The 14,343-nt window shown below is 41.5% G+C and overlaps 1 protein-coding gene across 7 annotated transcripts in view; it reads left to right on the forward strand.

The window, feature by feature from the left end:
- The window catches only part of CMIP (c-Maf inducing protein), a 170,881-nt gene that overhangs the window by 134,067 nt on the left and 22,471 nt on the right, over positions 1-14,343 (forward strand). For 5 of the 7 annotated variants that reach the window (XM_073308044.1, XM_073308041.1, XM_073308042.1 and 2 more), the window contains 4 exons: positions 298-378; positions 2,828-2,973; positions 3,548-3,652; positions 4,921-5,274. In XM_073308044.1, coding sequence (XP_073164145.1) covers positions 298-378; positions 2,828-2,973; positions 3,548-3,652; positions 4,921-5,274 — 686 coding nt within the window. The remainder of the gene's footprint in view (positions 1-297; positions 379-2,827; positions 2,974-3,547; positions 3,653-4,920; positions 5,275-14,343) is intronic. The other 2 variants (XM_073308043.1, XM_073308045.1) reach the window with 1 other exon arrangement.

The following is a 14,343-nucleotide window of genomic DNA, read 5'->3' on the forward strand; positions in this document are numbered from 1 at the left end:
TAATTTAATTAATCCACCTCCCCGAGAGGCGATAGGTATGTCCGTGGGAGAAGTTCTCCTGCCAACGTAGTGCTGTCTACATGGTGGGGGTTAGGTCGGTATAACCATATTGCTCGGGGTGTGTGGATTTTTAACACTTCTGAGCAACATAGTTACAATATACCGGTATAGGTCTGTAGTATAGAACAGACCTAAATATATTATTGATGAATGTTGTAGTTTCAGGTTTTATACAGTGATTTGGTAAAGGCTAGGGCTCCTCCAAGCCACATATGTATTTATGGTTTCTCATTGCAGCACTGCAGAGAACGCCCTCGGTCCATGGTTGTCATAGAAGTGTTCACACCAGTGGTACAGAGAATCCTCAAACACAACATGGTAAATGTCGATGTATGTATGTATTTGGTTGGTTAGGAGAGCAGTCACTGTGACCCCTTACATATGAACTGGCTATATTTCTTGTCTATAATGCACCCATCACCATGATGCCTGGTCACTATATGCGTGTACCCTTGCGCAGGGTAGCCATGCACTACATCTAAGGTGCTTACTTTGGGCACTCAGGCTGAGATTTTCAAAAGCATCTAAGCTAGATAGACACTAAACTCACTTAGGTGCTTTTGAAAATCCTACCCCCAAGCCTGAAAATGTTGACCTCTCATTTTTATTTGTATGTAATTATTACGAGGTATGTCCATTAATACCGGGAAGTGCAGCCATCTCGGATGGAGCCCAGTAGCTGGTTATCACCTCCCAGCAACACTGAGGACTGCCTGTCTCGTTCCAGAACAAGAAAGTGCTTTTATGAGCTCTTTGAAGGGTACGAGCGCTGCTAGTACACTTTCTACTTTGCATAAGCAGATTTGATTGCCCAAAGCTGCAGTTTGCTATGATCCCTGGAACGGGTTTCATGCTTTTATAACTGCACAAAGGGTTTGTTTTCATTGTTACAATTATAGATGACATCCACAGCCTTTCTGGGTCACAACATACATCCCAAGTAAACATTTCTTCTTTCTTATTTATACAACTTCTTTAACTCCTTGAGTTTTCAGAACTAACAAACCAACCAATCCGACAGGGCCGAAAGGCTGTGTTCTTGGTCCTGCGCCCGCTCTCTCCAGACGTGTCATTTTTGAATATGCCGTAACCTTCAATAAAATATTCTGTACGTGTTGTTCTTGGATTCCAGACCATTAAAAATACTACTACCACCACCACCAAAAATAAACAAACAAAATCCAGTGCTCTTGTGGGGTCTCAAATAAAATCTAAATGCACAGTGCGCTGCTTGTATTTGGTTAGCTTAAGAGAATTGCTCCTGTTTACCATACTTAGCATTTGCAGATTGGAACTCAACATGCCTTTTTACCACTGGGTGTAATTGAAGAATTTATAGTGTTAAATATTAATGGGAGTGGATTTGGGCACTTTACTGCTCTCTGGGGAATTATACTCTGACTAGTCTCTTTAGACTGCGTATGTGTGTATATAAAAACCTTGTCTTGGGGAACAGAAGCAAAGAGCCCAGTGTTAATTTCATGGCATTAGCAAGCCACTTAGAAATCCGGTGAATAGTGGTCTGGGAGTCGGGAAACCTAGACTCTATTAGTGGCTTTGCCGTTAATGTGCTCTGTGGTCGTTGACAAGTTGCTTCAAGATCTGTGCCTCAGTTTCCCCCTGTAAAATGATACTCTTCTTTTGTAAAGCATTTTGAAATCTATGGGTGAAAAGAACTATAAAAGAGCTGCTGGTTGTGGTGTTGGCCACAGCATTTTCGTCTGCCTGTGATTGCAAGGCAGTGGGCCCAATCCTGTTACATATTGAGTGCTGGGCAACTTCAACACCGATTGACTTCCAAGAGACGCTCAGCTCTTTGCTAGATCAGACTGTGTTTGCGTGTAAGCCGTTTTGGGTTTGCTTTGCTTTTTTTCCCCAGTTGACGTGGACTTTAGGCTAAACGAATCCATTAAGCTAGCCTAACGTATTGAACAGAGAAATCTGTGAATAGCTCCTAGTTGAGCGCTCTGGTTTTGGGGGGTTTATAGCAATGCTAGAGAGTACGTTGAATAATTTACATTTTATGTACATAAGACAACTAATTTTATCAAGGGGTTGTGGTGCCATCAATGGGAGATGAGCTGTCATGTTTTTACTAATGTGACTGGAGCCAGAGAATGGAATTCCAGACATACTGTGATACACGGTGAAGCTGGGGGTGGTTTGCAAAGGTTTCCAAGTCAGCAGCTGTCTTTGAGCACACTTTCCCCCTCCAAATTGCATCAGACCATACCTTTCAAAGCTTTCCCCTTTGGACCAGCTTATAAAACAGAGGGCTCGAATTTTTAAGACTGAATGTGATTATTTGCTTGAAAAGTCCTGACAATTACACGCTCAACTGACTATTTGCATGCTCAACTATTGCAAATGGAGTAATTAACCACTGGAACAATTTACCTAGGACATTCTCCAGCACTCAGTATTTATCTTGAGACTGGTTGTCTTCCTAAAAGATATACTGTGGCTCGAAAAAATTGCACTTGAGTGTGCAAAAAGAGGGCTGTGCATATGCAAATTGGAACTCATGTATAAGTACTACATTTTTACATGGAAGGTCATCTTCTGCATGTACACACATATTTCAAAGGTGTATCTTGGGTGACAGAATTTGAAAATATGGCATCATTTTTATTATTTATCTGTATGTATGGTCAATGAACAGTGGTATCTGCTGTTCTCTTGAAGATGTCAGCATAGTGATTAAATGAATTCAAATGTCCCTGGGCTGATCTCTGTTGAAAACACACAGTTTTAACATACATTGCAGGCATGTTTCAGCGGCTTCACTGAGTGTCTCCTTTTTGGACAGGATTTTGGGAAGTGCCCTCGGTTGAGGCTGTTTACTCAGGAGTATATTCTGGCTCTGAATGAACTGAATGCCGGCATGGAGGTGGTGAAGAAGTTCGTTCATAGGTTAGTAACAGTTAATTCTATGGAGTATTCTCCAACCCTGTAAACATATTCCTCTTTGTGGCTGAGATGAAAGACAGGAAAAAGTATAATTTTCCTTGTGGATAACCATGGAGTGGCCAATGTTTGCTGAAACGCTGTCGGTGTTAGCAAGCACCAGGAAAAACTAGAGGTTCATCAGCACAAATTTTCCCACTGAGGGCCTGATCCTATGCCAACTGAAGTCCATGGGAAGACTCCTCCTGATTTCAGTGGGCTTTGGATCAGGCCCTTAAGTGAGAACTCTTATCTAGTGTACAGCTATTTGTGAACCTTCATGGTAGTTTTTCTTCAACGGGGCTACAACAGTACTACAGTAAATAAACTCAGGAGCAACTTGATACAGTTCTCAATGCAGTCGTATTCAGTGGGAATTTCTGGGGTTAAATCAATCTTACTGAACTTCCCCGAATCTCTGTCCCCTGTTCTGGGACCCCTCTTTGCCTAAAAATGTTATCACCTAGAGACACCTTCATTACAGTAATGTCGCCTTTAGGTTACTTCCTCCCACCCCCATTGTTTCTTTTTTATTTTTCAGCATGCACGGTCCCACTGGACAATGCCCCCATCCCAGGGTCCTGCCGAATCTTGTAGCTGTCTGCTTAGCAGCCATTTATTCTTGTTATGAGGAATTTATCAACAGGTCAGTTTGACTTTTCCAAACTATGTTCTGCTCATTTACAAACACTGGTGGGGGGTGTGTGTGGGGGGGTGTGTGTGGGGGGGTGTGTGTAAACGGAATCAGGTGTGTTGAGCCCTTACCCTGTTGTATTTGTTCCCAAATATCCTGTGAGAAACTGAGCATGTCCTGTGAGAGCTGAGTACCCTTGATTCCCATGGCTAGGCCCCCTTGATGTAATCCACACACTGTGAGATAGATAATGCAGAGATGAGGTTTCTCACAAGTCCCCAGTGTAGAAAGGGGGTGTGCAGGCCTCAGCATCTTTCAGGATGGTGAAGCTCAACACCTTCTAGTGCTCATCTTCCTTTGCACCTTCTGTCTATCCCCTTGTAGGGGAGGCCTGCAGTTGTGACTAGGTCCTGTAGAGATGCACAAGGTAAAGAGGCTTGCCAGGCATCTGCACAAAGGCCCCTTCCAGTCTGGGGCGGTGTATTCATGACACTGGGACAGCTCATGACCTGAAACGACGAGCTAGTTGAAATTCCTTAACTCCGATGCACAGTGAATGTCTTCCCCCACACAGTGAGCTATACTAATAGCCAGGAGACCAATGATCTCTAAAGAGGTTTAGATATCTGAGAGGAGGCCGCATGTAAATCGTAGTGTAAATTTAGCTCCGTACCTGGGTTGGTTTTCAACCGCAGGCTGTTGTTATGAGACGTTTAACTGGTCAGATTCCAGTGTTACCACAAGATCGATGTTAAAATGGGCCTGGTGTCAGGCTACTGACGTACTTTTACGTTTTTTCAGTCAATATCAAGGGCTCTTTCTGTTTTTGTTTCCTACTCGTTTATGCCTATCTGATTTTCCCCATGTGTGCTGGCTGTCTAGTAGCCAGCAAAATTTTCTAACTAGAGGACTGCAGACCAGAGTCTGGACATGTACTATATTTAGTTGCGCACTTGTGCATGAATTTAACGTCAGCTTCGTGTAACTTGGGTGAGAGTGCAGCATTCCCCGCGCCTTTATGTTGAGCTGGCACAGCAGTCAGACTGATGGAAAGTACAAATTCTCACAGTATAAGGGCCTGTGGAATGGTCCTTCTGGGGCTTCAATAGTTTTCATCGAGGTTTGTAATACGAATAAAAAGGAGAATCGTAATCAAATGGGCTGGGGTAAAATACAGTGGGCAGTTGCAACAGAACTTGGCTTCTCAGCCCCACTGTCTTCCCCATGTTATGTCTGTTATGCTTGGCTACTAACGTTATAAGTTTCTCTTTAAAATGCAGTCGAGACAATTCTCCAAGCCTGAAGGAAATTCGCAACGGCTGCCAACAGCAATGTGACCGAAAGTCTAACTTACCCCTCCGGCTTCTCCACACGAGTCCTGACCTAGTCTCTCAAGAGGCAACCTTGAGCGAATCTCGCCTCAAATCAGTCATTGTCACATCAAACGAGATCCACGTGGAAGTGGAGCGTAACAACACAGCTAACCAGAAGATGACGGCCAATGTCGGCAACGATAGTGAGCCCAACTTGATTGACTGCCTGATGGTCAGCCCCACCTGTAGCACCATGAGCATCGAGCTGAGTGCCCAGGCAGACAGGATTCTTGGCTGCTACGTGGAAATACTCAAAATGCTGTGAGTGACTTTTTACAGCCTTTTGTACGTTGTCGTCTTAGCAGTTAGGGGGCTTTTCCCAGAGGTCTGTCTCCTCCAACATCTGTGTGCAGCTGGCAAGATAAGACAGGGTTGTAAATCTAATGTGAGCACTGAAGTCCAGTGCCTGAAAGAGGCATCTGGTGCTGCCAATAAATTCTAAAAATAGTATTCGGAGGATGAAAATTGAAAGCTTATTTGTACATTGAGACAGGATATTGTTGCTGGCAGCTATTGGTCATTTATTACCCACAAAACATTCCCATTTCACCCTTCTGGACCACATCGGGATTACTGAACACAGATTCCAGGGGGTGGAACTAGCTTTAAGAGACAAACTCCTGTTTTAGGCCAAGACCCTGTGTTGTGATAAGCATCACAGCACCCATTGGCCTCAGTGGGAGTTGAGTGAGCTCAAGTGTCCCTCAGTAGGAACTCAGCTCTTCACAGGATTGAGCCCTTAACGTATTGCAACTCGTTATGCCTGGGTTTTGTAGGTGGTTCAGACTTCCCTCCCTCACAAGCTACTCTGTTGATTAGGCAGTCCACATGGTACAATGAAACCCAGATAAATAAATGACTGCTAAAGAAACCATTACAGAATGCTTGTGATAAAGATGAATTAGAATTGAATTCCATACACTTAGGGATATTTTGACAAGGTCTCTGAGACATGACGTTGCCTAATCAGGCTAGTCTTTTGGATAGGTTTCACTGGAGCAAGTATACTTTCAAGAAGGATTGATACTAAAAGGATTTTCAGCACTAATTTTTTGGGGTGGAAATTGACATTATCAACTGGATGAATAAGTAAAATCAATGGATAACACGAGATGCATGGTAGAAATAAAAAAATTAGAGTGGAACATGTATTCAAACAGTGAGGCTGTGTGACCCAAAGGGATTGAATGTTAGGATTCCTGGGTTTTACACTCAATTCTACTTCTGAGTTACAGTGTAATTCATGGATTCCAAGGCCAGAAGGGACCATTGTGATCACTAGTCTAAACCTCTTGTATAACAAGCCAGCGAACTTCCCAAAAATAATTCCTAGAGCAGATCTTTTAGAAAAACATCCAGTCTTGATTTTAAAATTGGAGTGATAGAGAATTCACCATGACCCATGGTAAATTATTCCAGTGGTTAATTACCTTCACTGTTTAAAATTTGCACCTTATTTCCAGTCTGAATTTGTCTAGCTCTCACTTGGTTGAAGAGCCGATTATCAAATATTTGTTCCCCCTGTAGACACTTATAGAAAATAATCAGGTCACCCGTTACCTTCTCTCTGTTATACTCAAAGGAGCTCAGTCTATTTACTTTATCACTGTAAGGCATGTTTTCTAATCCTTTAATCATTCTTGTGACTCTTTTCTGACCCCTCTCCAACTTATCAACATCCTTCTTGAATTGTGGACACCAGAATTGGACACTGTTCCAGCAGCTGTTGCACCAGTGCCAAATACAGAGGTAAAATAACCTCTCTACTCCTACTCGAGATTCCCTTGTTTATTCATCCAAGGACCACATTAGCCCTTTTGACCAGAGTGTTGCACTGGGAGCTCATGTTCAGCTGATTATCCACCACAACCCCCAAATCTTTTTCAGAGTCACTGCTTCCCACGATAGAGTCCCCCATCCTGTACGTATGGCCTACATACTTAGTTCCCAGTTTTACATTTAGCCATATTAAAAGGCATATTGTTTGCTTGTGCCCACCTTACCAAGTGATCCAGATTGCTATGTATCAGTGACCTGTCCTCCTCATTATGTACCAATCCCCCAGTTTTTATGTCATCTGCAAACTTTATCAGTGATGATTTTATGTTTTCTTCCAGGCCATTAAATGGCATAGGGCCAAGAACCGATCCCTATGGGGCCCCACTAGAAACATACCCGATCAGTGATGATTCCCCATTTACAATTACATTTTTGGACTTATCAGTGAGCCATCTTTTAATCCATTTAATGTGTGTGCCATGTTAATTTTATATCGTTTTAGTTTTTTAATCAAAATGTTGTGGCTACTGAGTCAAGTGTAAGTATATTACATCAACAGTATTACCTTTATGAACCAAACCTGTAAACTCTTCAAAAAAAAAAAAAAAAGTACCAGAGTTCATCTGATAATTTATTTTTTATAAACCCATGTTAAATGGCATTCATTATATTCGCAAAAAGAAAAGGAGTACTTGTGGCACCTTAGAGACTAACCAATTTATTTGAGCATAAGCTTTCATGAGCTACAGCTCACTTCACTTCATGGGATGCTGTAGCTCACAAAAGCTTATGCTTAAATAAATTGGTTAGTCTCTAAGGTGCCACAAGTACTCCTTTTCTTTTTGCGAATACAGACTAACACGGCTGCTACTCTGAAACCATTCATTATATTACCATCCTTTAATTTGTTGTTGATTTAATCTCATATCAGCTGATCCATTATTTTGCCCTGGGATCAATGTCAGATTGACAGGCCTATAATAACCCAAGTTATCCTGTTTACCCTTTTTAAATATTGGTATGATATTAGCTTTCTGTCAGTCTTCTGGAACTTTCCCAGTGTTCAACAGTAATGATCCAGCAAGCTCCTGGATTGAAATTCAACAGTAATGATCCAGCAAGGTTCTGGATTGAAATTCAACAGTAATGATTCAGCAAGCTCCTCAGCCAGGTCATTTAAACCTCTTTGACGCAAGTTATCTGTACCTGATGATTTTAAAATGTCTAACTTTACTGGCTGCTGTTTAGCATCCTCCTGAGATGCTAGTGGAATGGGAAGACTGTTAGCATATATGACTTGACTATATCATCTGTGTTTTCACAAATACAGAATAGAAATATTTATTGAACAATGCTGCCTTTTCTGCATTATTATTGATAATTCTACCATTTCCATCTAATAATGGAGCAATACCATTGTTAGGAATTTTTTTGCTCCAAATATACTTTAAAAACTCTTCCTTACTGTCATTTTTTTATTTTTATAGCTGCTTTCATTTCCTCTCTAACAAGGTTTTTTTTCTTTTTTAAATCAGTACAGCCTCCTTGTTCGATTGCTAGACATCCAAAAAACCCACAAAGTGTTCCTAAACAATTCCCAATTATCATTCACATTTTTCTGATTAAACTCTTCCTCCCGGCTGATCTTGCTCATAACTATTTTCAGCTTTGTGAAATTGGCCCTTTTAAAGCACCAAATGTATATAATTTATTTATTTATTACTGGTCTGGATTTTATTCTGTTTACACATTATAAATGTGATCAAGTCGTGATCACTTGTACCTAAGCTATTATCAATGTCTATTTCTGTGATCATTTTCTCTTTATCTGTCAAGAAATGGTCTAATATAGAATTACCCTGTTAGCTGCAACACTTTTTGAGTTAGGAAATTGTCATCTATAATGTTTAGAAATGTCAAGGATGTTTTATTGCTGGCAGCATGAGACCTCCAGCATATGTCACTCAAATTGAAATCCCTCATGATTACACAGCTTTTTCCCCCCTGCACATTATAAATAGGTGTGTAAAGAGGTGGTCATCCTGTTCCCCAGTATGATTTGATGGTCTGTAGCAGACATTAACTAATATCGCATCTTGTGCTTTATCTGTTAGCACATTGATGTGTAACATTCAGGATCATTTTCTTCTGTGTTTGGGAAACAGATAATCCCATTGCTGACATAGAGTGCCACTCTGCCTCCCCTTTTGCCCACTCGGTCCTTCCTAAATAGGTTATAACCATTTGATTTTTAACATGTCAATCATGCAGATCAGCCCACCAGGTTTCAGTAATACCAACTAGATCGAATTCGTGCTCATAAATAAATGAAAGTGGTGCTGGGAAAACCACTAAAGTTTCCCCATTTTTAATGTTTTAATAATACAAGGTGTTGTGAGGGGTAAATAACTGAGATTTGAGATGTTTGGGTTACAAGGCATTGTGGATGAAATCCTGACTCTGCCAAAGTCAATGGGAGTTTTTTCACTGACGTCAGCGAGGCCAGAGTTTCATTAAATAAGTGGGCAAGATTTCAATATGTACTCCCTGGAATTAAATAAATCAAAATGTGATGACTGAGGACTTCCTAAAAACAAGAGCCAGCAGAGGGCCACATTTTCAGAATTATAAAAATGCACGAGTATGTTTTGTGTATGCCGTTACCACATTTGCATGTATACATGCAGACATCGCACACTTTGATTCTATGCAGACAGAGCCTGAAAATATGGGCTATACAATTTATTGGCAAGGCGAGTTAAATCCAAGATGGAGCTGTCATTCTCCTTTTTAGCAGCAAGCTGCTTTAATACAAAGTTTTGAGTAGGTTCCTCTTTGACTAGACTCCTCTTTCCTGCCCCTTAGAAAAGTTAGTGTTCGATCAACACAGCATTTGGCTTTGGTTTACATGGTACCTTGAGAGTCTGTGTGTGCGTAGGTAATGCATGAGACATACCTCATATTCATCCCAGTCCCCTTGACTCTTGATACTTTCCATAAACACCATGAACTCCCAGTCCCAACGCTATCTTGGGCGCTACTCATTTTTCTCATTAAGCATTGATTGTTTTATTGTTTTCGTTTCATCATGCAACTGACACAGATTTTATAAACACATTCACTAACGGGCATGTTCTTCCTTGTGGTTTACCTCCAACTCTCAGGTTACCCATATGAAGCATCTGCATCAGTCTCAAGTCTTGTACAGAGAACTATGATTTCATTACATACTGTACATTAAAATACAGTTTGTGACATGATCCACAAGTATTTTCAACAAGCTCCTCAACTGAAACAGTGGTGATGGGGAGCCATTATGGCTGTGTGTGTGTGTGTGTGTGTGTGTGTGTGTAATTGGCCACCCTGGAGACCTAAGTCCACAAAATGAGCACAGCACATCACCAATGGGTACAAGAAAATCAGTGCAAGTTTCCTCTGACTGCCTTGCCAGTATGTCCTGGTCCTGACACAAAAGGCACTGCTTTTAACCTAGTTCCAATGCCCTTCTATTCCCATTCAGCCCCTCCTCTCTACTGAGACTACTAACAAAGTTGCGAGTTAATGTCCCTCAGTCATTCTGGGTGTTTTCCCAAACCCGTCCTGAACTAGGAAGTTCTACCTGCAATAACAGTCATTATTTATTTAATGACTATATAATTAATTTAGGGCGTCAGGGAGTAATCTATTTAGGCTAATTTTAATTATTCAAAGTCTCACAAATAAGAATCCTTAACAATATCTTCAGTAGAGGACATTTCCTGTTCTTCTTTCTCCTGAACACTTGGCATTTTTGAATCAAAGAACCTTTGAGCTATTAAAATTTAATGCTATTCAATAACCTCTAGAATAACTCATACTTCTGCAACACGGAAGCTTGAGCACCTGTTTGACAAAATTCATCTCTAACCAAGTTCAGTTTTGTCATCCACATTGAGATGACTGTGATAGAACCAGGAATGGTTGATGATTTCCATCATCATCATACAAAAGAAAAACCTATACTAATTTTTTGACATGTATTGGAAGATGAGGAATAGTCTGGACAGATTTTAAAGAAGCTGTATTCTAACCTGGAATACAAATATGCTTTTTGTCCTCTTCGTGATGGTTCAAACTCAGTGTCAAATAGACTCCCACAGATCCTGGACTTTGATGATATCATCAATACCAGCCAACCCGCCTCCCCCTTTTTTGAAAGACAAATAGTCTTAATTTTTTACTTTGAATCTATGGTAAATTGATTGAAAATTTGCGGTTGAGAATATTCAGTTAGAGCATCCGAGAGCTGCCTGCCACTGTCCAGTGCCTGGTTTAAGTGATGATGATTCCCATACACTGAAGAGTTTCCTGTACAGTAAAATGTTTCTTCCACGTGGAGCAAATTTCCAGCATAATGTCAGCAAGGTCTTCTCCCAGTTGCAAACCTGTAAGGAGGGAAACATCTGCTGACAAATTTGGCTGTGTCTCAACTTCAGCTGACTGATTTAAGTTCACATGTTGAGATCTGTACATCCACAGCAGAGGAAAGGCTGCCTGCAGCCTGACTCACTGGGGCACCACTTGCAGGTGGCACATGTATGCAAGTGTCTCCGGGATTGCTTAGTCTTCAGATTATGTGGGAGTTCTCTTACCTTTTAGGGTATATAAGCAATTATGTTATAAAGGAAAAAAGAAAAATGTGTTCCCCAATTCATATCTGGAGACATCTACTGTTGTCAGTCAGGCTAATATGTAAGTTAAAATAGCGGCTAACCCAGTTGCAAGAGCAGAATCCACTAGGAGAGGCAGCAGCCACGGACGGTGCTTGTGAATTTTCCTGTGACCATCTTTCCTCTTTGTTATTATTTGTTTCCGTTGCTGTCCACAATGTGCTAGGTGCTTTCGGAACCTAAAAGAGGCCCCAAATATCTCTCGATGTGGGCCATGCCTGTAGGTAAGTACAGGACAGAGTTAAGTCCAGCGGCAGAGATGCCTGGAGAAACTTACATTGCTGCTATTTGAGCTTTGTATCTGCTGGGAACATTAGAGGACTTCACTCTCCAAAGCTGTCAATCCAGCAGCACTACATTTGCCTTTAAAACAACAATGCTGAGCATAAGAGACTTCCAGCTCCTTTTTCAGACAATGGCAGCAGCATTTCTTACTGGCCCAAGCGAGTGCCCAGTGAAAATGATTTCCGCCCTGAAGTTCCAGTCCATGTGTGGATCCACACTGCCCCAAACTCCAGGTTCTCTTACTGCACACATGTACTGCAGCTTCCCCAGCCTCCTCTGCATTCCCCAATAGGTCAGCACCATGCCCTGAATATTCCAAGCAGATTCTCTGATGTCATGTTTATCAGGGTTGCCCTGGGCTGCTAATATGTTTTGGATTGTTTGCGCTGCATATGACATGTGGGCAGATTTTCATTTTGGTGAAAGGTGATACCTGGAAAGGAAAATGTATTATGTCTGCAGGCAGATGATTGTGATGGCCCTAAGTCAAATGCAGTTTAGGCAGAGATTAATTATTATTGGTGGCTAACATTCTGGACTGAGAGAGAGACAGTTTTCTGGGTAAGTTACATTGTTTGCAATGGCAAGTGGTCACTCTGACAGCCTTCACACGTTTAGCACCTTGATACCCAGTCTGTGCCTAGCTTTCCATGGACTCTGCAGATAGCTTCACGCTCAGTAACACACAATCCTGACATTAATTTTTGCCTGATCTGGGATTTTAAACTGAAATCCTGAATAATGGCTGCACTGGGGCTGCTTTCTCGCAGAGGCCCTCCATGGGATTAAAGGCTTGTGATTAGTGAGTTGGAGCTTTCAGTTCAGCAACCACTGAACAGCTACATGGGAAATTTTGTCATACGCACTTTTCATTATGCTTTCTGTATCTTTGTGCACTATGCCTCCCCTGCTGTGGCCTCTTGTTAACATTCAACCAGAGATACTCCCAACTCCCTTCCTTTTTCCTGTTTTAAACAGCCCTGACTTGTCCAACAGGGCTTCAGAGCTTTTCAGGGACCAAAAAATGAAAAAATCAACCTTGTGAGTGCAATAACCTGACGGGATCTGTAGAGAGTGAGAATGTATTTGAAGAAGGAGTTGGTGTGAGGAGAATGAGACCACTCCTGGAGGCTTCTAATAAGTTTTAGTTTTCATCTTGTTATTTTTCTGCAGCGTTTATTTCATGTTTCCGTGGTCATGAATTGGCTGATACAACTAATTCTCAAGAGTGACCAGAAAAGGAGACTAGATGCATGACAAGATTCCATGTTCAGATTACACTTCTGTATTCCATGTTCGGATTACACTTCTGTGTCCAAACTCTAAATAGTTCACTTAAGGTAGTTTTCTTTTTTCCTGGTGTTTAAAATGGAATCTGGTTTATTACTAATGTTCCTCATAGACCTTCCTCCACAAATGACATGTGCTGCTTGAAGTAGATAACATCCCAGCTTTAATATAGAGAGTCTCAGATTTCTGCATGACTCTGTCTGCAATGTCTCACTCTCTCTTCCCCTTTAATAAGCTGCTTTTTTCCTCCTCCCAATTTCTTTTGAAGATCAGCCAAAAAAAATTGATTAGTGCATATTATTCCTAATCACAACTCTCCAGATTGCACAAGAAAGGATTTCCACAGTGTAAAACTTAACCTGAGATGTCACAGTGACTTCACATATTAAACCTCAAAGTAGGTTTAAGCTTTTAAGCTTATGTTGGGAAAGATCTTCAGGTGCTTAACTCAAATGTGTATTGAAGAAGCCTTGAATGTCTTAGCCCAGTCTTTTGGCAATGGTCTGTCTCCTGGTTTAAAGGATCACTTTTCTAGTTGGTCGCACTGCACCTAAACATCAACAATATACGTACAGTAGAACCTCTGCTGCTGCCTAACTGCGTATTTCTGGTTCCAAATGAGCTGTGCGGTTGACCGGTCACTTCGTAACTCTGAGGTTTTACTGTATTTAATCTCAAAGCTATTTGGGAGCACGTCGTAGACCCAGTGACAGTAATTTTCAAAATGTAGCTGCAGATGGAATATGAATTGCAACTGTGAATAAATGGCTGTGCCCAGGAGGTAGGTGTTTGGCGTGGTCTGTCTTATACAGAGGTCTAGTGGTTAGAGCACACAGGACTCCCAAGATTAAATCCTGACTCTGCTACTGCCCGGATGTATTTTGCTTAACCTATTTGTGCCTAAGTTTACTCATCTTTAGAACAAGGATAATATCTCGCAGGCCTGTTGTGAGTTTAATTAATATTTCTTTGCTTAAAGGGCCTGGAGATTCTCTAATGAAAGGGTCTGTGTCAGTGCAGCGTTTTTCTTGCATTACCACCAGTCATGCTTCCAGGCAGGCCCATCCCCAGGTGCTATTACATTTGAAGGCATTAACTCCTACATGGAGATGATGGAGAACCAAAGCTGCTGCTTTAAAGAATTCCGTCTTTAGGACCTGCTCCTCTGAAGCACATAATGGAGCTGGCTCGGTGCTATTCTTGCCTAGTGTCTGTAAAACTGGCAGTGCTGAGAGCTGTGCTCACAGTCCACAAAAGTGCTGTGTGT

This window comes from Lepidochelys kempii, chromosome 12, assembly GCF_965140265.1.
Source record: "Lepidochelys kempii isolate rLepKem1 chromosome 12, rLepKem1.hap2, whole genome shotgun sequence".
Taxonomy (NCBI): Eukaryota; Metazoa; Chordata; order Testudines; family Cheloniidae; genus Lepidochelys; species Lepidochelys kempii.